This window comes from Sceloporus occidentalis, unplaced genomic scaffold (assembly GCF_023333645.1).
Source record: "Sceloporus occidentalis isolate IW3139 unplaced genomic scaffold, rSceOcc1.0.p SCAF_55, whole genome shotgun sequence".
Lineage (NCBI taxonomy): Eukaryota > Metazoa > Chordata > Lepidosauria > Squamata > Phrynosomatidae > Sceloporus > Sceloporus occidentalis.
The window spans coordinates 2,951,425-2,973,426 of NW_028317035.1; the positions used below are offsets into that span (position 1 = coordinate 2,951,425).

General features: G+C 40.0%; 1 protein-coding gene across 1 annotated transcript in view; it reads right to left on the reverse strand.

The window, feature by feature from the left end:
• The window catches only part of LOC149287927 (cyclin-dependent kinase 18-like), a 31,537-nt gene extending 17,038 nt beyond the window's left edge, over positions 1-14,499 (reverse strand). Inside the window, exons 1-2 of the mRNA XM_089492235.1 lie at positions 14,376-14,499; positions 10,270-10,403 (exon numbers count right to left, since the gene is read on the reverse strand). Of these exons, the coding sequence (XP_089348361.1) occupies positions 10,270-10,403; positions 14,376-14,499 (258 nt within the window). The remainder of the gene's footprint in view (positions 1-10,269; positions 10,404-14,375) is intronic.
• Between the last annotated feature and the right edge of the window lie 7,503 nt (positions 14,500-22,002).

Sequence of the window (22,002 nt, forward strand, 5' to 3'; positions counted from 1 at the left end):
GTATAGGTTATCAGTTATTAAGTGGGGAACCAAAAACTACAAAACACTGAGTTACAGCCTAGGACTTGATAAGCATGTTATCATGGCACCTATCAGTGGGTGGGATATATTAGGCAGCAAGTGAACATTTCAACCTCAAAATTTATGTCATAGAAGCAGGAAAAATGGGCAAGCGTAAGGATCTGAGGGACTTTGATAAGGGACAAATTGTGATGGCTAGACAACTCGGTCAGAGCATCTCCAAAACTGCAGCTCTTGTGGGGTGTTTTCTTGGTCTGCAGTGATCAGTACCTATAAAAAGTGGTTCAAGGAAGAAAAAGCGCTGAACCGACGATGCATTTATGCACGTGGGGGGGGGCAAAGGCTGGCCCGTGACGTCAAATCCAACAGATGAGCTACTGTAGCTCAAATTGCTGAAAAAGTTAATGCCGGTTCTGATAGAAGGGTGTTAGAACACACAGTGCATCACAGTTTGTTGTGTAGGGGCCTGCGTAGCCCATAATGACCCCTGTCCACTGCCGAAAGCGCCTACAACGAGTAATGGAAAATGGTGGCCTGGTCTGAAGAATCACATTTTCTTTTACATCAGGTGGACTGCTGCTTGCATGTGCAAAACTAAAAATGTGTATGTTATGTTATGCAGAGTGCACTCATAGCTATTATTTCATCTACTGAGTCTATATACACTATTTATCTCATCTCATTAGCTAATAAACAAGGAGCAGGATTATTTTATGGTGCTCATGAAAAAAATGTCATACTTTGTTGCACAGTAAAGTTTAAAATCGAAAATTGGCCTGTTAAATGTGTACCCTGTTGAATTCCTAAATTTTTTATTTAACACTATACACATTCAGAGCCTATGGCCTCTGGGAGACATGGAGCTTGAGTTGTTTACAGCTTTTGTTAAATTACACCAGTCATGAACTACATTAAACTATTAAACTGTACAATGAGCTGGTCAAACTGCTAACACGTATAGCTATACTATTTGCCACAAAACCTGGTTTTACAGTATTGATTGGACACATCTAGCCTATCATTAACCCCTTAAGGACCGGGCTCATTTTTCGTTTTGTACCCTGTGGGACCGAGGCTGTTTTGACACTTTTGTGGTGCTTGTGTTCAGCTGTAATTTTCTCCTCACCCATTTAGTGTACCCACATAAGTTATATATTGTTTTTTTCAGGACACACAAATTGTACTTTAGTTATAGATATACAGGTCCTGGTATATGTCACTGTCAAACAACCCCCCAATATGTGTTCAGGAACATCTCCTGAGTACAGCGATACCCCACATGCATGGGTTTGTCAGATTGTTTGGCTGGTAAAAGGCTACTTTTGGGGCATGCGTAATCCAGGTGGTCATTTGGTCATTCTGCCTCCATCTCCTCTTTGGAATACCTTTGAAGCGGGTTAACTCAATTTAACCCATTCAAACCATATATTTTTGAAAACTAGACACCCCAGGGTATTCCAAATGCTGTTATTTTAACCCTTTCCATGCACCAATTATAGAATTACACTTTGTCAAACTTTGTAATAGTAATTTTTTTGATTTTTTTTCCCACACAAATTGTACTTTAGTTATAGATATACAGGTTCTGGTATATCTCACTGTCAAACAACACCCCAATGTGTGTTCAGGAACATCTCCTGAGTGCAGTGATACCCGACATGCATGGGTTTGTCGGGTTGTTTGAGATTTAAAATGCCACATTTGGGAAGTGCGCTTTTTTTCTCCATTTTGGTCAGTCTGTACCTATGCCCTATCTTTGAGCTCGGCCACTCCAATTTACCCCATCAGCCATTTTTTTTATATATTAGACACCCCTTGGGTATTTGAAGTGCTTTTATTTTAACTCTTTGTTGAGATTTTTGAGAAATTTTAGCACTTGCTCAAAATAATAAACTTTATTTTTTTATTTTATTTTTTTAATACTTTTTTTATATTTTTTTTACACATTTTGCTGGTACTGGATGGTTCATCAAGTGACATCACTGCATAATTATTTTTAAATGTTAGCACATTTTTATTTTTTTTTCCATTTTTTATTTTTTTAATTAATTTTTTTAATATTTTACTAATCACATAGTGATTAGAAAGCTGGGTTCCATTGACTTGCTTGGTTGAATGCAGTACCTGTATTCAACCTGCAAGTGGAGCCAGAGTTCTCTAGAGGGTCTGGAGACCGTCTAGCGAACTCTTTCTTCTTTATTGTTTTTTTTCCCGGGCCGCCGCCATCTTGCTGAGGGCGAAGATCACCGGCAGCTGCGGCTGTGACCGCTCTCCGGAGCGGTCACAGCCCATCCAAAGGTAAGTGTTTGGTGTCGCTGGATGCCTCCTGATCGAGGCATTCCAGCGACACCATTTAAGTTTAGGAGGCGATCGTTGATTTTTAAAACGGGCGTCCGCCGATGCCGATCTCCGTGTTACTGAATGCCTCGACATCGTTGATCACTTTCTAAGCTTATTTAATTGTTTGACGGTTCAGGACCGTCAAAGGTCATTTAGTGACCTTCTTGTCATGACGGTCCTGAACCGGCAAAGGTCGCGAAGGGGTTAAGACAGAGAATGAATGTCAACAAAGGGATCAAGTCACATAAGCAAGTCAAATATATATATATATATACATATATATATATATATATATACACACATTATATGCTCAAAAGTATTGGGACACCCCTCTTAATTATTGAATTTAGGTGTTTCAGTCACGCCAATTGCTAACAGATGTATAAAATGAAGCACACAGGCAACCATCTCTATAGACAAATAATGGCAGTAGAATGAGTCACACTGAAGTGACTTTTAACATTGCACTACCATAGGATGCCACCTTTGCCACAAGTCAGCTCATTAAATTTCTGCCATGCTAGATCTACCCCTACAACATCAGCACAAGCACTGTGTGTCAGGACTCCATGGCCGAGCAGCGGCACACAAGACAAAGATCGCTGTCTGGAAATCCAATGGACGAATCTGGGTTTGGCGGATACCACGAGAATGCTAGCTACCAGTATGCATAGTGCTTAAAATTTAGTGCTTAAAATTTAGTGGAAGAGGGATAATGGTCTGGAGTTGTTTTCAGGGTTTTGGCTAGGCCCCCCAGTGAAGGGTAATGTTAATGCTGCAGCATACAAAGAAATATTAGACAATTGTATGTTTCTAGTTTTGTAGCACCAGTTTGGAGAAGGACCTTTCCTGTTCCAGCATAACTGACCCCTGTGCACAAAGCAAGGTTCAAAAAGACATGGTAAATCAACAAGACCACCGCCTGTTTTCTTTGCTACTTCTACCTATTAGTCATTGAAAAGTAGCCTCCCACACAAAGTTCCTTCCATTCATCAAGAAGCACCAAAATGACCTCTACATGTGGCAACGAATGGACGAAACCTAACGAATTTTCAGAACTTTCGTTTTCGTTAGTTTCATCAGGGATCCCTTTTCTTTTTTTGATTCGTACGAATGCACGAAACAGGCAATTTTCATTAAAATGAACTTTGTAAGAAAACAAATGCACAAGTCTAATATTAAACATTTTAAATGGTCAATTTACTGTAGCAATGAGGCATGTATAATTCTAATCACATATCTGAGCTCATATAGAACAGAAATACCAGCATCCAATCACTGCAGCATAAGGTTAATAATTTCCCAGGTTATGTGTACCCTACATCTACCTTTAGCTGATCTATAAAATATATAACTAAATTTAATACTATTGTATTATTGCCACTTCCTCCTATTACTAGTGTTACATCTCTTTCTATTAGTGGTATAGAATTACCTCCACTATTGTTCACCAGGAACATAGAGTGTTATAGCAGAAAGTAATATGTTCCATTGGGCCAACATAAAACACGTAGCGTCATATAAGCTTTCATAACCTCGGGGATCTATCCTTCAGAAAGAATCTGAAGTTGTCTCCACACGCAAAATTCGCAGAGTAAGGTTTGGGGGCTATACCACACTCTAGACATGTACAATATTTTGGAGGTTGGACTGACCTGCCCAACTGGGAACGACTTAATAATGTATAAGAGAGGTCCATCTAGACCTTTCTCTGCCAGTGCCATCAAACTGGATATGATCCACAATGATCAAGGACTTTGATGCTGTCAACAGTTATTTCCTTGTTATGCTACATCAATTAATTATTTGCTTCACAACAATGTAAGGGTAATCCCACATATAAAATTAGGTTGGCTTCAATATTGAGTCGACCTTTTCTTGTTAAATCAAGGCCACCCCCCAGCTTGAAAGTTTCCAGACCTCCCTGGCTCAATGAACCTTTACATTTTAATGGGAGTAGGAAAGCAGTTCAGAAACCTATGAATGTCCCAGTCAAAAGCCATACATTTTATGGTAACCATGTCATGCCACAATATGCAAAGGTCAAAACGGAGGCCAGCAGCCATATAAATTGTATAAATTCTGAGATTACTGGCAGCTATGACTTATTTTTTAGACTAAACAATGAACATTTATCATATAAAATAATATGTATAAATGGACATTTAATGACCAGTAAGAGTTTATTCTGTTTATTGACTTTTTTATTTAGAGCTTGTTTTTCCAGCCCTCTAATTCCTTTGGTCTAAGATAATTACTTTAGTTTCAATTAGCTATTTTCTTATGCCTGAAATGAACCCATAAACTGTGCTGATGGTACTGAGGTATTACTAGATTTTTATTACTGAATATCAGTCAAATTCAGCCAAGAAAGAACGCATTACATTTAAAGTAATCCATTTTTATACAAACAACACCCTGAGAAAGAACACCGTGTAATGAGCATTACAAAGAGACTCAGAAAATTAAATTTCACAGCTGTATTTTTATTGAAGTCTGTTTTCAGCCAATCAATAGGCAGGTATGATTTCAAATATAAGTCCTGAACAAGACACGGTATAAATGAAGAATGGCAAATGGTTTCCAACTACCAGAATGAAGATGCTGAATTGCTGGAGCAGTAAAGAAAAAAAACCTCACAATGCTCACATATTTGAATATCTGTAATTGTGTAAATTGGGTATTCATCAAAGCATAGCAAACAATTTTCTTCATTTATCCCCGTCTTTCATTTAGAAATGCTGTAATATGCATACACGCACAAGTACATGCATTGGTAGTGCTTGTTCACATACTCTCGAAACATTGTGTTAGAAAAAATGCATCTTAGGGGGATATGATACTATCATACGAATACATACGGTGACAATAACAACTGTTCTCTGATGTCTTGTTAAAATATAGGTCTACGCAAAGATCAGCAACAAAAAAACACCTATTTAACCCCTTAACGGCCAATGGCACGCCAGCACATCATGGCATTAAACAAGCTTAATAGTGTTGGTGTAATGCCTCAACGTTGAGGCATTTTGACACACCAAGATCGGCATCAGGGGCAATATCTGGCACCTCCCAGGGGCGTCAACATCCATTGTATGGTGGCAGATGCCTGTTTTAAAAGAGTTTATTTTAAAAAGCTTCCTAAGCTTTAATTCCGAGATCAGCATCTGGCCCCTCCCGGGGGAGTCAACATCCGCCATACACTGTATGGCAGCGGACGCCCGTTTTAAAAGAGTTTAATGGTGTTGCTGAAATGCCTCGATAGCGAGACATTCAGCGACACCAAACATCGTTCCAGAGAGCCATCACAAGCGCCACTGCAAGAGATTTTGTCACTCACAAGATGCCGGCGTCCTTTAAAAAAAATAAATAAACAAGTTTCCAAAAGGGTCACTCCAGACCCTTCTGAGAACTCCGCTTGCAGGTTGAATAGAACATGCCTTTAACCATGTAAGTCAATGGAGCCCAGCTTTCTTATCACAATGTGATATGTATGTAAGTAAAATATAAAAAACATGGGAAAAAAGGGTGGTAACATTTAAAAATAATTATGCACTGATGTCGCCATCGGCAAAAGGTTAAAAAAGTCCAAAAGTCTTACAATTGAGGTCGTCTTATAATCCTCAAATAGAGGTCTGACTACAAGACTAAGATCCATATGCCCTACAGCGCTGCAGGGTACCTGGATTCTCCTCTCTCCTCTGCTGCTACCCGACACTTCCGCCGGGGATTCTATGACGGAGCACCCACATGACGTGATCTTTCCGGTGCTCAGTTATAGAAGCCGCAGCGGAAGTCCCAGATAGCAGGGGAGCTTGTCTGCGTGCATTGTGCAGAAGTCCACCGGCTGCCCCCACTTGACACCAGGGAGTCTGGGGCACAGAGACAAGTCTGGGGATGCATCGGTAAGTCGGGGGGGCATATAGGGGGGTATAAGGCATATCTGGGAGGCAGAGTGGCAAACAGGGGGTATAAAGCATATATGGGGCAGAGTGGCATATAAGGGGGTATTAGGCATATCTGGGGGGACAGTGTGTCATATAAGGGGGAGCAAGGTGGCCTATTTGGGGGTACAGAGTAGTAAGCCGTGGGGCAGATGTGCATAACTGGGGGCAAGTTGGCAGATAAAAGGAAATAAAAACAAAAAATGAATTTTTCTCAATCATCGTTTTTATTAAATATGAAAAAATAGTTTACATGTGAATTAATATTTTCTACTAAAACTTCTTTCCTATAGGGTAGTCTTATATTCAGGCTTTTTCTTTTTTTCTAAATTAATATTAAAATCATTTTTTGGGGGGTCGTCTTATAATATTATTGGGTAAACATACAGTAAATAAAGTTTATTATTTATTAGGACTGTATCTTCCCAAAAATCCTGACATGGAAAAATGTTAAAATACCAGCATTTAAAATACCGTGGGGTGTCTAGTTTTCAAAAATATATGATTTGATGGGGTAAACTGAACTGACCGTCTTCCAAGATGTCCCAAATAGGACATGGTGGCAGAAGGACCATATGTCAAAGCTCCAAGTTAAAAATGCGCACTTCCCAAATGTGGCATTTTACCTCCCAAACAACCTGATAAACCCATGCTTGGTTGGTATCATTGTACTTGGAAGATGTTGCACATATTGGGGTGTTGTTTGACAGTGACATATACTAGTAGCTGTACATCCATACCTGAAGTACAATTTGTGTGATAAAAACACAAAATAAATTACCACCACAAAGTTTGACAAAGGGGGGTAGTAGAATTAGTGCATGGAAAGGGTTAAAATACCAGAATTTGAAATACCTTGGAGTGTCTAGTTTTGAAATAGCAAATGGGGCAGAATGACCAGGTTTGGAAAAAAAACTGGTTTTGAAATAGCAAAACGCTACTTGTACTTAATGCCCAATAACTTGCAGAAAAAAGCAAAAAAACATAAAAACACTGGGTATTTCTAAACTCAGGACAAATAGTAGAATCTATTTAGAAAGCTTTTTATGAGCTTTTTTAGACGAGTAAAAGATTTTTCAAATAAAAGTGAGAAAAAGTTTTTTTTTTTCTTATAGGAAATTAGATGATATGATAAAAAAACAGTATCTGAAGAAAGGCGTTCTTGTCCTGAAAAAACTATACATAACTTGTGGGTACACTAAATGGGAGAGGACAAAATTACAGCTAAACACATACACCGCAAAAGTGTTAAAACATCCTTGGTCACGAAGGGTACAAAATATAAAAAACAGCCTGGTCAATAAGGGGTTAAGGCATAACTATTGAGCAATATGTCACACTAAATATCCTTACTGTATATTGCTTGGCCCGCCACTACGTCAAAGTGCCCTAAGTTTGGAGAGTCCTATCTAATTTTTCATTTTGGGTGTGTATGTTAGTTTGAGTGTCTCTGTACGTGTTAGTGTGTGATTTAAATGATGTATTAATATTTATTGTTTTATATAGCACCATCATATTACGCTGCGCTTTGCAATGTGTAAACAGGTCATAACAAGTAGTATATTACATAACAAGCTTACTTATTTCACAACAAAAAACCCCATAATGACAATGGCTGATTTTATTTTTGATAAAAAATGGCTGATTTTTTGTTAAACATTTTTGAGGCGCTCGTGTTTACCATAGTTTAGTGTACCCACACAATTATATATTGGTTTTTAGGACAAGAAGGGTTTGTTTAGATACCATTATTTTGATCATATCATTTAATATAAAAAGCACTTTTAACTAACTAACTAACTAACTTTTATTAATAGAATTATTCTTGAAAGTTATATGGCAATAAGTACAATTAGCATGTTGCTATTGCAAAACCATTTTTTTAAAAACTGGTCATTCTGCCCCCATGTCCTATTTGGGACATCTTTGAAGCTGATCAATTCAATTTACGCCCATCAAACCTTGTACTCCAGGCATGAATTCACAGCTCCCGGTATATGTCACTGTCAAACAACACCCCAATATGTATTTAACAATGTCTCCTGAGTACAGCGATACCACCCATGCATGGGTTTGTCAGGTTGTTTGGGAGGTAAAAGGCCACATTTGGAACATATGCAATTTAGTGTTCAACGTGGAATTTTGTCATCTGGTCATCTTGCCGTTGTGTGTTATTCGGGGCATCTTTGAAGCCAGCAAATTGATTTTAACCCATCAAATTATATATTTTAGAAAACTAGACAATCCAGGGTATTTAAAATGCTGGTATTTTAACCCCTTCGAGACCGGGACGTACCTGGTACTTCCTGGTCACATGTCACAATCAGACCGGGACGTACCAGGTACGTCATTTCAAAAAAATGTCCCCACGTTGCCACAGTCATGGTGATCGTGGGGGCGCTGCTGCTGCTGTCTACCCGGGTGTCTGAGCAGACAGCACAGCCACCCAGAGCCCGCCCCCGAGCCTTAGATCACTCCCACGGAGTGATTTTGTCAGCTCAATATCCGTTTTTCATAAATTCCGCAATCGTGGCATTGAAGGGGTTAACTCTGCACTGACACTCTCATGGAGCAAACAGGCAGTTTCAGGCAAGTGTGGGGACCTGCCACAACATTCCCCTGCTGCCTGATCGCTCCATGAGAGCGTCAGTGCAGCGTTAACCCCTTCAATGCCGCGGCATTTTAGGGGATAATTCCCATTTTGTATGGGGCTCTTCTGCTGTGGTCTGCCAGGCAGACCAGCAACAGCAAAAAAGAGCCCCCACAAGCCCTTTGATCACTCCTACAGGAGTGAGCAAAGAGACTCCTCCCTGCCATCTCCGATCTACGGGACATTATGCCCCAGCTGCCAGAGGCAGCTTCAGGGACAGGGAGAAAGGATTCTTCGGTCTCCACATGAGTGATATCATTTCAAAATAATATTGTGCTGAAAAAAACAATATATGATTTGTGTGGGTGCACAGAGAAGAGAGAATTTACAGTTGAAGACAGACATAGCAAAAACACAAAAACGGCTCCAGTCTTTTAGAGCAACCTTAGTAACAAAAACCCGGTCCTGAAGGGGTTAACTCTTTCCATGCACATATTTTACCATCAGCCTTTGTCAAATTTTGTGGTTGTCATTTTTTGGTGAATTTACTGCTCCTGGTATATATGTCACTGTCAAACACCCCAATATGTGTTCAGCAACTTCTCCTGAATACAATAAAACCACCCATGCATAGGTTGTTTAGGGACTAAAAGGTCACATTGGGGAGGGGTACATTTTTTTTTGACAATTCTGACATAGTCAGTTTGCGCCTATGCACTATTTGGGACATCTTTGAAACTGGACAATTTAATTTACTCCATCAAACCATATATTTTATAAAACTAGACACCCCAGGGTATTTCAAATGCTGGTATTTTAACTCTTTCCATGCCAGGATTTTTAAGAAGAAACAACATGAATTTTAAGACTTGCTCATTTTTGTATTTTGTTTTTTTTTGTACATATTTTCTTTGAACTCATGGTGACAGCAATGGGGTCATTTTTACATTTCATTTTTTTTTAACTATTTTTTTATTAAAAAATAGTGATTAGTGAGCTGGGCTCCATTGACCTGCATGGTTAGCTCCAGCCCCCGTAGTCAACCTGCTTGAAGAGCTCAGAGAACTCAGGAGGGACTCTCCATCTTGTTAGAGGCAGCATGTCTCAAGTTATCTTTTGAAACACTCCTCAAACGAGACCCTGGCTTTTTTCTGCATTGCAGCAACACCAGCTGAGCGAAGAAAGCAATCATTGATTGGTTTCCACCGTTGTTTTACCCCATGAAGTGCCAGGCATGCCAATTGTCGTTAAGGGGATGCATTTTCATGACATGCCTGACATGTCAATTGTCGTCAAGAGGTTAAATAAGTAAGACTTTGGTGTTTAATTTCTCATTAAAAACATTCTCAGCACCTCTACTGCAGGGTGACTCACCTCCATGGAGAGACGTCGGTGGGCTGCATTTCTGTAGCTCAGTGCAGTGGGAGACAGACCTTCTCCATCTGATGGGGACAGTACAGGGTTTCCTGGACTCAGGTGAGGCAGCTGCAAGTGTGAGTGACCAAGACCTTTAAAGAAACAAAACAGCATGATCATGACTTACACAATAAGTATTGTACATACTTAACATTAGATATTATACAGGAAGAAACCTCCTGTTTCAGAAATATTTAAAACCTATAAAACTACACATGTAGCTCCTAAATCCTAGCTGAACTCCTTTTCCTTCTGCACATGCACCGGAATACCTACCATCAGGCCCGGACTGGGACAAAAAATAGGCCCGGGCATTTAAGCCCGAGCAGCCCATATTTATTTATTTATTTATTGTTAAAGCCCACCCTTCATGTACCATCTTTGCATTTACTCATTCACACAAATCATTAACACATTCATTAATGCAGTCTCACAAATCATTCAAGCAATTCATCCACACATGAATTCATTAATTGTCATATGCATTCACACAATTCTCATACGCATTCACACTACCCCCTCTCCCCATCTTATCTGCCCCTTCTCACTATGTTCCCCCTTTTCACTATGTACCCCCTCTCACTATCTATCCCCTCTCCCCATTTCTCACTATCTAACCCCCCTCTGCCCCTTCTCACTGCACCCCCCTCCCTCACCCTACTTACCTTGTTGCCGGAGCAAGCAGCAACTGCGGCCGGGCCCGCGGCAGGACTGGGCCCTATGCGGCTTCTACGGCCGCATTAACGCAGGGCATAAGGGGCACCTGCCCCTTAAGCCCGCCGCAACTGCGACCGGGTCCGCCACTCTAAGGGGCCGGGAAGCCCCCACCAGGGCCGGCCTTAGTGGTCTGCGGCCGCACAAGGCTTACATTAAAACATCGGGGTTTTTTTTTTTTAACTTTATTTAACATCCTCCATGTTAAATAAAGTTAACAAAAACTTTATTTAACATGGGGGGTGTTAAATAAAGTAAAAAAAAAAAAAAACCCAGATTTTTTAATTTAAACCCTGTGCGGCCGCACACCCGTAAGGCCGTCCCTGGTGGGGGCTTCCCGACCCCTTAGAGTGGCTGACCCGGTCGCAGTTGCGGCGGGCTTAAGGGGCAGGTGCCCCTTATGCCCTGCGTTAATGCGGCCGTAGAGGCCGCATAGGCCCAGTCAGTTCGGTCCTGACTGGGCCTATTTTAAGGTAGGGGCCTGGAGCTGCAGCTCCATCAGCCCCTAAGTCAATCCAGCCCGGCCCGATGGCCAGTCCGGGCCTGCCTACCATTACTAAAAAAAGACAGTATCTGAAATAAGAATACAAAAAAATAGGACTCTCCCTGCAACAGTTAACAACTATTGCTACATCCCCTGCAGCACTGCAACTCTCCTTCTACATCACTTTCCCTCAATATGGTAGAGTGACACTGAACCAAACTCAACTGTAGAAGTTAATATAGTGAATTCATTTTGCAGTGTATGCCCATGAAAGTCACCGCCTACAGCAGATCAATGTAGAGTTTCTCAAACTTTCAAAGACATCAATCTTTAATTAATGGATATTTCAGTGTAAGGTGGGTAGCTTTTTTAACTCAAAATGATTTGTGGTCATAAAAGAATGGTCAGAGAAGCAGTCATTTAGTATAATTGTCTATTCACTTCAAACAGAAAACCAGGATCCATCTGTGGTGTAGCTTAATTCCAAGACCCTATGTGTGAACATTTCCTTTCAATATCGATTACTTCTCTAGCGGTTCTGCCACCTCCAAAGGCACATAGGTCACATCCTCTTCCCACTAACAAGCATTAGTTAACAGGGCTTAAGGAATCCCAGGAGCCAGGTAGCCCTGGGTTCTATATTTTCAGTTTTGGTTTCTAATTTTGTTTTACATTTTATATTGATCTGTGTTAATTTCTTTTACACAAATTGGTTGAGCCTTTTTGTAAATGCCTTGGACACAAGGAAAGCAAGTTATACTTTGAACCAGGCAAAAGCTCAGATGACTTTGTGAGGCTCCCCTTGATTAGTTCAGCTCAAAACCTTCAAAAGCTACATAGTTTTAACTAACCTAAGGGATTCTCTAACTACCTTTTCTGTGCTCTTACAATAGGTACTTGCCAGCACATATTGAAATCATTGTAGCCTTAATACACAGCATTTGGCTAAGTGTGAACAATTTAGTGAACAGTAAGTTTTGTGAGTATTACTCTCTATGTTTAGCCAAACTGTTCCCAGGCGGAGATGTTTTAGCAACTACTCTTTTCCATAGAGACAGGCAACATTTGAGCTATAGAAGAGACAAGGGATTTGCGGAGAGACAAAGAATAAACATGAAGATAAGTAAGGAGCCTGTAAAATAAGATAAAAAAGGAAACTAGCATAAAAGGAAGGAACTAAGAGGCAGACAGAAGCAAAGAAGTAAAAAAGCTAAAGATAATGATAGGTAAATTTAGAAACGGAAAGGATAATGGTAGTGAATGCTAATTAAACAAAATATGGTTTGGGGGTTTTCGATCCTACATGCCCAGGAGATAATGAGCATCTTCTAAGTCAGTGCTGATGGTTTGCAGCTTCCCCCCTGTGTGCTTGATGCTTCTTTGTGCTTGTTATCCTTTCACCCACGCGAACAGCACTGCCCCCTGCAAGATCCCTCTCTAATTAAGGATCTGCCTTTCAGCCCTTTTCTGTACTGTACATTGTGAAAGCCAATTTATCTATAGCGGGCACTGCCAGCTTCTAACCATGCTGTCCTCTTCACCTCTTTTCATGAAAGAAAGTAAAGAAGAAAAGGAAAATGCTAGGAGATTTAGGGAGGAGGAAGGGGTCTACTTTTTAAGGCTCAGTCTCAAACTAAAGCTCCTTGACGTCCAGAGACGGGCGTTTTATATTAAAGGGTCAGTCACACAATTGAGCATTCTAAGCCAATGGCGGGGACATTTTAATTGTGTAAACGAGTTAGTAACATGCAGCTACAATGTGGCTTAATGACAGACCTGTGTAGTGGACTCGGGGTCAGCTCTGCTAAGAGACTTTATGGTGGCTTTCTGAATTAGTTAGTTACACAAGGAAAATGAGAGACATGATAATTAAAGGGCAGTCTTTAAAGATGTGTCTTGTCTTTGAGAATAAAAGGAGGCTCCAGATGGTGACCCAGAGATCAGCTATTTCTAAAATGTCTCTAATGTGCTTGCAAGCATTATATAAATTGAAATATATAATGATATCTAAAGGCATGGTGGTAAGTTTGAGTGTAGAATATATTAAGGTTTAAAAAAAAAAGAAAAAAATTGATGTTTAAAAATATAAGTCTTAAAAATATGATGGGTATATCCTGTATTTGATTACCATATAATGTATTTAACATTTAACATTTGCTAAGCAAATAAACCTTATAGGATCTGTCACATCACTATTTCTGCTGAAGGTTTATTCATATAAAAACAACACAAAGTTCTAAGTTTTTTTTTTCCAGTTAATCTAACTATAACCTATCAGTGCCTGTTTTTCAGGTCATGTGATTGACTTGGGTGTGCTCTCCTCGATATGTCGGGGCATGGGGTTCATGGAGGCTGCGACTCAAATGGATTAAAGTTCCAGTGTTTCAAAATTAAAACAAAGAATACCGTTTTTATGCTGGAATCATATGTTGCCACCTTTTCCAAGAGATAAGTGACTATATTAATATATTTTATGTTTATGATTGATGGATTTGGGGTTTTTGCTAAGCCTTTGTCAAGTTTTTCAAATATATGAAAAATGCGAAAATGATGTATAAACATAAAGAAAATAGTTATTAGGCAGTAGAATGTTTTGCGTACATGCATGCTTATAAAACTGTACGTAAGCTTTGGAAGTAAAATGCTTAATTTAAATAGGTAATTTGAGTTGCAAAAAGTCTAAAACACTGTCCTTTTTTAATTATAAAAGTATTTATTTCATGTACTAGAAGAACAAATAATTTGCAACAAAAACTGTTAACTACTCTTTGTATTAGCACAAACGCACACACGCAACTGCGGTATCAAGTTATGTTTTGTTTACCCTTACATTCAGCCTTATATTGCTATTGAAATGGTCACTCACCTTCGGTGTGCCGGCTGTTCAATTGGTTGTACTGCTCTGTAAATTCTGCTAGGGACTCCTCGATGGTCTCGGTACGAGGTACAGAAAGCGAAAATCGACGCTTAAAACTTTTCACCTTGTTCATGATGACTGGTCAGATCCTGGAATACGAAGAGCACAGAAAGTGTGAGGACAAAGCAAAGAGGAAGAAACAATCTGAATGAGCAAGAGTATGGGGGGTGAATGTGTGAGAGAGATGAAGGGAGCAGTACAAAGGAGCAAAGGAGAAAGGAGAATGTACTTTAAAAGACTGAAGGTAAAATGAACGATGAGAATAGTCAGTAGAAAGACAAACACTTCAAGAAGCTGTGGTGTAGTACATGCAGTGTAGCAAGCTTCGTGAAATTAGTAATGTGTTTCGGCAAGGGATGGCTGTAGAGCTGCCTACAAGAAGCAGAGAGAAGTGCAGGCTAGCTCGGTATCAGTGTGATGAGGGAGTGTGCATCTGCTGCATCTCTTATCACTTCTAGTTGCGACTGGATGTTTAACTGCCCCTTTTCAGCAAATGAAGAAATAATTTACCTGAACATTTCATTTCAGAATATTGTAAGCTTCTTAGAACAACATTCACTGGTACATATGCTTATATATATATGACATGTTCAGCCGGTACCAGAAATCAGCGCAATATTTATTAGGGGGATTACATTTAACTACCTGTGGGGGATGTAAGATTGCATATCTGAATAAGAAGGCTGTTTCCTAGATCTGTAAGTGTTAATTTTCCTTGGACTTCCCTGCTAGGTGCAGCCACTTCTGCTTTTTTATGCGGTATATTGCTTCTCTGGTATTTGTCGTCCTCGCTCAGTAAACACTTGGGTACCATAATACTTAACAAAACAAAGACACAGGCAATCCAAAATAGGCACTCTCTAGCAAATGTGTTTTTAGAATGCTGTGCAAAAAGTATTTAGACTTGATTTAAAGGTACTTCTCAGCTTGGACAACATATTAATTGCATTCTCCAGTATGTCAAGGAAATAACTAAGCATATCTGTCATTTTAGTAGGTCAATTCCATAGATTTAACCACATCAAACAATGCAGAAACTTTTAAAAAGCTGTGACTGCTTTTTTGCAACACGACACAAAGGGATCCTATTCAAAACTCTGAATGAGGCAAAATTTTACATGATTGTAATTTCTGGAAAGGGTTTGAGAATTCAATGGTGTTTCTAATGTTGTGCTTAGTTATAAAAGTCTTAATTTACATTAACTAGATTATACACTGTTTTAATTCACTTGCTAATAAAAAAAAATCAACATGTCTGCTCTCATGTCTTTCCCTCGTAGTAATTTGGTAATATAAATACTTTTACATTCGAGGCCACTCAAATAAATGGGAATCTTCATCCATAAAAAGTGTTTGGTAGGTAAGTATAGGAGCATTTCTGCTATTTTCTGTTTTGTTAAAATTAGAATCACAGATCTCAACCCAAAAATAATTCCCATGATCTCTGCTTTAAATTATGAGCTGTACAAATACAGTGATTCTGATACAAAGCTGGAAAAGTGGTTTTACCACAAAAGTAACTTACGGAATGGTCCTGAAGATTGGCATGAATGGGAATCAGTCTGTCGTAAACCATTAAAAGAAGTTAATCGTATACATGGGCCACCGTAAGGAAGTTTTACTTTACTGAGAGGGTGGTAGATAAATGAAAGCCTCTCATCAGAAGACTTAGAGGTTAATATACTGTCCAGAATATGCATAAAGCTGTCCTGAATCCTGAAGACAAGATCATGGGCCAACTAGATGGGCCCGACAAATCTGCCATTAAATTCTATGTTTCTATACTGGTTGGGAGATACAAACCTATTAGTAACAAGACCTGTAGGGGAGTCCTCAAGTTATGCATTACTCAAAAAGGTTAGGCAACTTGTTTCACCTCTATGTATATAACCTAAGGCATGAGATTGTTAGTTTAGGTCAGCAGTGTGAGTTTGAATGACCAGAAGGGTGTGTGACATTTGTCAAGCTCAACAGAATGGAGACTTTGTTGAATAAAGGAAATTTCATAATACAGATAAGAATGACCTATATTACTATATATATATATATATATATATATATATATATATACACACACACATACATATACACACTTTGTGCAAAATAGTTTTTGAGATGAGTTGCTCTTCCATGATATTTTAGCAAATGACTTTAGCTGGCTGTTGGGAGGTCAGTTAATGACTCCTCTTAAACTTGGCAGTGAGATTATAAATGTGTGTTATCAGTACAGAAAAGGTTTATAACTTCTGAATGGAAAACATCCCAGTTATCCAGAAGAGGTCCTTTGCAGCACATAGGGGTTAATAATGCAGATGTCAGTACCTATCATTTAATCACACCACTGATAAATCTCACCTCAGCCCTGGATGTGAAACTTCCTCTGTCATATTCTGCCTCTCTGCAGTTGATTGCTATAAATAAACTGATTCTCCCTTGTTCTACCCTCCTACACTCCTGTGGGTGAATGGGGGTGGGGGTGGGGGTGTTGATTAAAGTATACTAGTGTCTATCGGTGTGCATATGCTGTTCATCTATTTTATATAAGTATAAATAATGCCATTCATTCATATAGCTCTTCTCTGGTTGCTGATAGCAGTGCTGAACTGTACTGTGAGATTCAACTCTTATAACTACAGCTGGTCCTGCAGACCTACTGTCAATATGGAAAGTAAGGCCTCGCTACAGTTGATGAACAGTCAATGCACCTTCGAATGCATGTCCTTCACCTGCAGAAAATATCTCAGTGTTAACTCAAATCTGCCCAAGACAACTCTCTGAACCACTGGGTTGGGACATACCTCCCAACAGTTGTCATAGGACATTCCTGATTTTTGCACTTACAAGGATCATGGGATATCCTCTGATCTCCCCTGACTACCACAGGGAACTGTAATATCAATCGATGTTTGTGCTGTGCACCTCTTTAGGTGGGCAGGTGGCCATGCCTCTAGTCCAGGCCAATTTTAGTGCTGCCCCTCCCTACCTCTAACCCCCAACACAGGTGTTCTGATTTGGTCACCTAAAATTTTGGGTTATAGTGTTACCTGGCTTACAATGGCCAGGGTAGAGGTGAAAACCAGATAGCATATGGATCAGATATTCCTTCTTATTAGAGCTACTTATGATTAATGGAAAATTTAAATAACTACTAAAAAAAGGCCTTTAGAGTTTAGGGAACCTTATTCTTAAATCACTTTTAAATGTTAGTATGACTAAGGATTTTTGAGGGACACATACGCTATATGGACAAAAGCAGTGAGACACCTGCCCACACCAACAGGGACTTTTATATTTGCATTCTAAATACATAGACATGAGTGTTTCTGTGGGTATTTTTGCCCATTTACCCAGTAGAGCATTTGCCTGGCTCATAATCTCTGTTCCAGTTCATCCCATAGGTGTGCAATGGGGTTGAGCTCAGAGCTCTGTGCACGCCAGTGAAGTTCTTCCACACCAAACTCATTCAACCATGTCATTTTGAACCTTGGTTTGTGCACTGGGACACAGTCATGCTGGAATAGAAAAAGGCCTTCCCCAAACTGTTCCCACAAATTTGGAAGCATAGCATTGTCCAAATCGTCTTGATATGCTAAAGCATTAACCCCTTAATGACAAAGCCCGTACATATACGGGCTCAAAATACATTATAAGTGCAACCCATCTCCCCCTCCAAAAGGTGTTCTGTACGCTCTAGGCTGGTGAAGGTTATCATAAGATTGTGCCAGCGAGAGAATGCCATGCTTTTCACTTTTTCTCAATGTAGGTTTTACAATTTCCTTTTTAAGTGACTTGAAAAGAAAAGAAAAATACACTTAACCCGCCTGGGCTAACACAACTGAGAAAATAACTTAATTTGTTTCTATCGGGTTATATATAACGATGGACCCTGGTGAGATCCCTCTACAAAAGAAGACAGAAATGGGCATTCAAACACAATTTCCATTTAGAGTTGTTATTGGACATCATAAATAGACCTTATGACCAACTAGGCCCTTAATGATGAGAACCTATGAATCCTGGTAGACATTTGCTAATTTCTATCTATCAGTACTAGTTTTGTATTTTTTCTTTCTTTTTTCTCTGTCTGAACACCCGCTCCACTCACAACGCAGAAGGAAACACAAGGAGGCGCAGGGACATTGCCACTGTTCAGCTTAACAGCACCCTTTTTCAGTGCCTGGGATAGCTGCCCCTTTTGTTTCACAGAGGTTACAGGCCTGTAGATTTTAATTGATTTTTTTATGAGATCAACTACATCTGCCACAATACAATGAACAACTAACAATTTATATGGTAGATTTATGAGGGCCCTAAATATATGAAGAATTTCTAGGCATGACTGAAGTGGACCACAAACAGTAGCACCTATTGCAATAAAGCCCTGCAACATACATTTTTAAAGGAGTATGTTGTTACGTGCAATCTCTGGTCACCCTATGCCATGTTTGTTCTGCAGCTGGGAAACTTTGCAGTGAAAGCCTAATGCTTAATCCCGTTGTAACCATGACTACCAGATGAGGCCTGAGCTATGAGTATGGATGACGATTACAGAGAGCTTCAGTGGATTTTATATAAGAAATATAGCCTCATAGGCATTTACTGATAGCTCTTTCCTTGATTCATGGAAAACGCAGCTCAATGTTTTATTGAGGTCAAGTAATATAATTCCTTTAATTGATGTTACGCAGTAGGGTCTCAGAGTTGCTCTTTAGCATCACCGGCATCTGTGCAACGATTGATCTATCTCATTGCATGTCATTTTGTCCTCAAAAGGAAGCACTGCCATGTGATTATGAAACAGACTTGGGAATACATTCAGCTATTCTCATAACATAATTGAAAACTTCAGAAAGCTTTCTGTTGGGGCACCTTTCAGTGACTTGAGCCATATATAGTCAGCGCCCCAACACAATGCCCATATCTCTCCAAAGCTGCCTCTTTCATGTACAATGTCCACTGTAGCAAAATGAGCACTGCTTGTGTAAATGTGGCATGAACCATGGGGAACTAGGACTGTCCACACCAAATCTGGACTGTTGGCAGCCATACATCCCAACCTGAAAAAAGCCATTTCAGCCATTTTCACAGTCCACCGCCAACCACCCCCCTCCCCACCACCAAACATGTATAATGGTCCTCCAGCTCCCAGTACCTGTGCCCTGGTCCTCTGTGGTAGATGGGCTCTGGAGAAACCAGGAGAGCGAGTGACACAGCGCGCTTCCTGGTTGATCTCTCTTGTGCTAACTAACCTATGAGTTTTCTCGGTAGGCGGACTTTAAAGTGTTTCTTATACCAAGAAAACTGATAGTTAGTACAAAGAGAGACTAATCAGGACGTGCCACAGAGGAGGACCAAGGCACAGGCACCCCTAGACACAGATTTTATTTGAGAGCGAGCGCAAGAGAGAGTTCAATGGTCAATCTTGAACTCTCTTGCGCTGGCTCTATCTCTGGGATGTCTGTTACAATTTGCAGTCATCAGGGAGCCACTATTAAAATGTGGGAGACTCCCAGAACTTCCAGGAGAGTTGGGATGTCTAGGCAAACTACCAGGGGTCATTTAACAGAGGTTCAGTTAACAAGGAATCCACAGGTTCACTAAACACCCAAGATGATTATCAGATGTCACTTTCTAAATACTCAGTAGGAGTACATATAATAAAATACAAAAAATAATACCAATAAGTGTGTATAAAGTTCAGGGTATACATTATCGTAAAGCATATTGCCAAATGGTTCTGCCAATCCTGCATAATACTTGAATTTCTGGTTAGATTGCATGCTTGTTAGCTTGCGCGATACGGATTTTACAGTGATACGGACTGATGACCTTTAGATATACAAAATATCCAGAAAAGCATATGAAAAATGTTTTTGCCTTTTATTTAATCAGTGGGTTAAATCAGTTTCCATCTGCTCCCTCTGTCATATGCAAATAACACATCACACATAAGAACAGCATGTTGGGGGGGGGGGTCCGTCTGGTGTCCCATCTATATATGCCTGCATCCCAGTAGTCGTTTACACCTGGGCTTCAGGATATCTTTCCCAGTGTCAGTGAACAGACTCTTATTGTGACAAGTCCTTGGCAGGGCGCATGCATAAAAAACATGAGGAGGCTTAACTTAAACAGACTGTAATACTATGGAAGCAGAAATCCATTTTCTTTATGCCAATGTATAGGGCTAGTCAAAAGGTGAGGATGCTTTTGCTGAGCTACGACTCACATAATGCTCAGTCATGCGGATTTACAGTTACAATTAAGGGGGGTGCTAGACTATGGTGCCCACCACAGCGATCCAAAAGAAATATATTGGCAACCTTCGGTATGATTTGTAAAATGCCCAGCAGCTCCAGAACTAGGAAAGCGAGCACTTTGCATTATAAGATTACGCAGAGGAAAAAAAACATTAACAGAACCAGACTAATCTAGTGACATCACTGCGAGGTGGCATTCCAGGCAGATGAGCAAATAGAGAATTGGAAACATCTCTTCCAGATCATAATCTCTTCATAAATAAGAAAATGAAACAGCACTTGGTATATTTTACTATGTGTGACATTATGTGTAACAGGCAGTATAGGGGGTGCATGTGCATTGAGGTAATTAGGTTTGCCCCAGCATAGTGAGCAGAAGCCTGGCTCATGGTCTGAATAATAGCATACCTCCCAACATGTAAAAATGTGAAAAAGGGACACTTTTTTTTTTTTTTAAATCGCTCTCGCAGTTGCACTTTACAATGTCACGCTCGCATCGCCACTTAAAACACGCTTTGTTTTTGTCAGCACAGTTTGCATATTAAAAATAACCAGCACATTGAATTGAATTCCCATGAGGCTCAGCCAGACATACTACTTCCATGATGGTGGCTGAGCAGTTAACAGTAGATAAAGCTGCAGATGTTAGCTGTGAATTACAATTCCTATGATGCTCAGCCAGCCTGGTGTCCACCATGACTAGGCATCATGGGAGTTGTAATTCACAACTAACACCTGTCACCTCATCTGCTGTTAACTACAGTTAACATGAGGCTCAGCCAGAGTCCACAGCAGCAGAGATTCTTTTTTTAATTAAAAAAATAAAAGGCTAATCTTTTCCTCCCTCCAAGGACCCTTACACACTGCCTTTAGACACACACCTGCCCATAAACACACATATACACATACCCTGCCCTTACACACGACTGCCCATACACACACCTGCTTGTAAACACACATAAACTGCCCTTACACACACATTTACACTTCCCTTACACACACACATATACACGTACACTGCCCTTACACACACACATATGCATGTGCACTGCCCTTACACACACATATATACACATACACTGCCCTTACACACACCTGCCTTTAACACATATACACACACCTGCCTTTACACACATACACTGCCCTTACACACACACACACATATACACTGCCCTTACACACACACCTGCCTTTACACACACATATACACATACAGTGTCCTTACACACACATACACTGCCCTTACACACCAGCTTACAAATACCTATACTGCTCTTACATACACCTGCCCACACACACAAGCTTACAAACACACACAC